Here is a 2,350-nt window from a genome sequence, read left to right as displayed (position 1 = left end):
GAGGAATAGCAAATATCTTATCATTAAGGATATTTCACTTGTTTATTGATTTAAATCATTGTTTTGTGCTTTGATATTTACATAAAAACATAATATCTGAATATTAAACACTTTTTCCCTCGTTTCTATTTTAGACGGCTTTCAAGTAATACAAAATACCTCAAGTAGCATACTTTACAATGTCCTGAGGTATGAACTGTACTTTACAATGAATCATATGAAACAACAACAACAAAAATCTTTAAAACAATTTTTCATCTCAGTCAGTTCTCAAGGTTCTCTTACTTGCATATTAAAAAATATATCTACTTAAAAAAGTAGAAACTGCATTTAAATGTAGTCAAAAACCTTCCAAAAAATGAAACGGTGAAAAAATGGAATGTAGTGGAACTTTGTTGCATTTAAAACTGTTTAAATGTTACAGTGTTTTTCAAATATTCTTTTTTCTTTTTTGAAAAACCTTTGGTTAGAGGTCTGTCCTTTCCATCTCATATCCGCTCCTACTTAGATATTTAAAAATCCAAAGTAGAAACAACATTTAAATGTTGTTAAAAACATTCCAAAGAATGAACTGGGGGAGAGAAAACAAATTAAATGAAATGTATGACTAACTGCTACATTTACAACCGTTGAAATGTTGCAAAATTTTCAAATGTTTTTTTATTTTTTTAAAACTCGTCAATCTATCACCTGCTCCTATTCTACTTAGATAAAAAAGTGAAGTAGAAACAATATTTAAATTTAAAAAAAAATTAAAACATATATTTACATTTTAAAAAATATGAAATATAGGCCTAGATTTGTTACATCTGTTCAAATGTTCTTTTTGTAAAACCTCTGGTTAGAAGTCTGTCCATTCCATCTCTCATCTGCTCCTACTTAGACATTTAAAAGTGCAAATGGTATTAAAATTCTGTCAAAAAACATTCCCAAGAATGAAACGGGTCACATTTAAATCCTTTTAAACGTTTCCAAATAGTCTTTTTCCCTCGTTTAAAAAAAAAAGCTTTGATTAGAAGTCAGTCCTTTGCATCTGTCATCGGCTTCTATTTAGATATTTAAAAAGCAAAAGTAGAAATGACTACTTTTTTAGAACTAACTTACATTTACATTTTTTCCAAATATTTTTTAAACCTTTTGGTTAGAAGTCCGTCCTTACCATCTCTCTCTAACACACACACACACAAACGCAAATACACAAGCCTGTGAAACATCCAGCTGGATTTCAGAGATAAGCCACGGCGCTGCGGGTGGATAGATGTCGGGACGGCTGTACGAATGACTGCTGTCTGGAAGGCTGAATGAATGACTGCTGTCTGGATGGTTGGTATGACTGCTCAATGAACGACGGTGGCCCGGACGGGTGGCTGTACACCGAGTGTGGCTGGGGGTGGTAGACCAAGGGCTGCGGCTGATATGCCACGTAGGGTGCGTTCCTGGTGTACTTGTACCTCGGATCTGGGCCCTTGTCCAGGGAGCCGCCGCAGCAGGTGAATATGCACCCGCCAGCAAATAAGAAGGCAGAAGACACCCAACCTATGTACAATGCCTCCCCGAGTTCTCTACGCTGGGCATCGATGAGCAAAGGGTTGTAAAAGTCCTGGATGATGGCATGTCCAGTCCAGGAGACAGGGATGAGGCAGCAGAAGCACCCCAATAGGATCATGCAGCCAGCGATGATTAGAACCATCCGCTTGGCGCGGTCGTTTCCTTGGATGCATGCCGTGCACTTCATCCCAGCGATGGAAATTAGTAGACCCAGCCCGGTCAATGCCACAGAGCAGCACATGAGCCCCCGCGCGGCCTGGAGGTCCGGGGACAGTGCCAGCAAGGAGTCGTACACCTTACACTGCATCCGAATGTTGGCCTGCCGGAAGCAGTTCATCCACAAGCCCTCGTACCGGGTCTCCATCACAATGATGTTCTCCCCGATGAATGCCGTCACCCGCCACATCGGCATCCCAGTGCTGGCCGCCACCCCGATGAGGCCGATCAGGCTCACGCACATTCCCACAATCTCCAGGGCGCCGTTCGCCATGATTCCAGAAGCCTGAAGAGTGAGGACTGGTTTTGACTTTGAGGTTTTGCATCCCGCTGGAATGGGAGCTGATAGGTGTTCACCTGTTCCCAAGCCTCCACCCTCTTGCTCAGGGGAGGGAGGGCCAGGGCTGGTTGCTATGAAATCAAACCCCCCCTGCGAGTGTTTGTGTCTGGTTTTGTGTTACTGGGGGAGGAGGAGGAGCTCGTAGCTGTGTTGATGTTTGCTCAGCAAGCATCGTTTTCTGTTGGAGATCCTGTTAAGTGAGGAAATGCAGCTGAAGGGGTTACTGATACAAGAAAGCACACCACA

General features: G+C 42.1%; 1 protein-coding gene across 1 annotated transcript; it reads right to left on the bottom strand.

Moving 5' to 3' along the window:
• Positions 1–812: 812 nt before the first annotated feature.
• LOC107578419 (claudin-8-like) lies at positions 813–2,054 on the bottom strand. The gene has a single exon (XM_016264377.1). The coding sequence runs from the start codon at positions 2,036–2,038 to the stop codon at positions 1,226–1,228; it is 813 nt and encodes a 270-aa protein (XP_016119863.1). The 5' UTR covers positions 2,039–2,054; the 3' UTR covers positions 813–1,225.
• Positions 2,055–2,350: the final 296 nt, after the last annotated feature.

This window comes from Sinocyclocheilus grahami, unplaced genomic scaffold (genome assembly GCF_001515645.1).
Source record: "Sinocyclocheilus grahami isolate Dianchi unplaced genomic scaffold, SAMN03320097.WGS_v1.1 scaffold10108.1, whole genome shotgun sequence".
NCBI classification, from domain to species: Eukaryota; Metazoa; Chordata; class Actinopteri; order Cypriniformes; family Cyprinidae; genus Sinocyclocheilus; species Sinocyclocheilus grahami.
Note: the sequence above shows the minus strand (reverse complement) of the source record. Positions and strands in the feature narration are given on the sequence as shown.

What these genes read in the sequence shown, in the direction of transcription:
- LOC107578419 (XM_016264377.1), bottom strand. Translation starts at nt 2,038, where the DNA reads ATGGCGAACGGCGCCCTGGAGATTGTGGGAATGTGCGTGAGCCTGATC.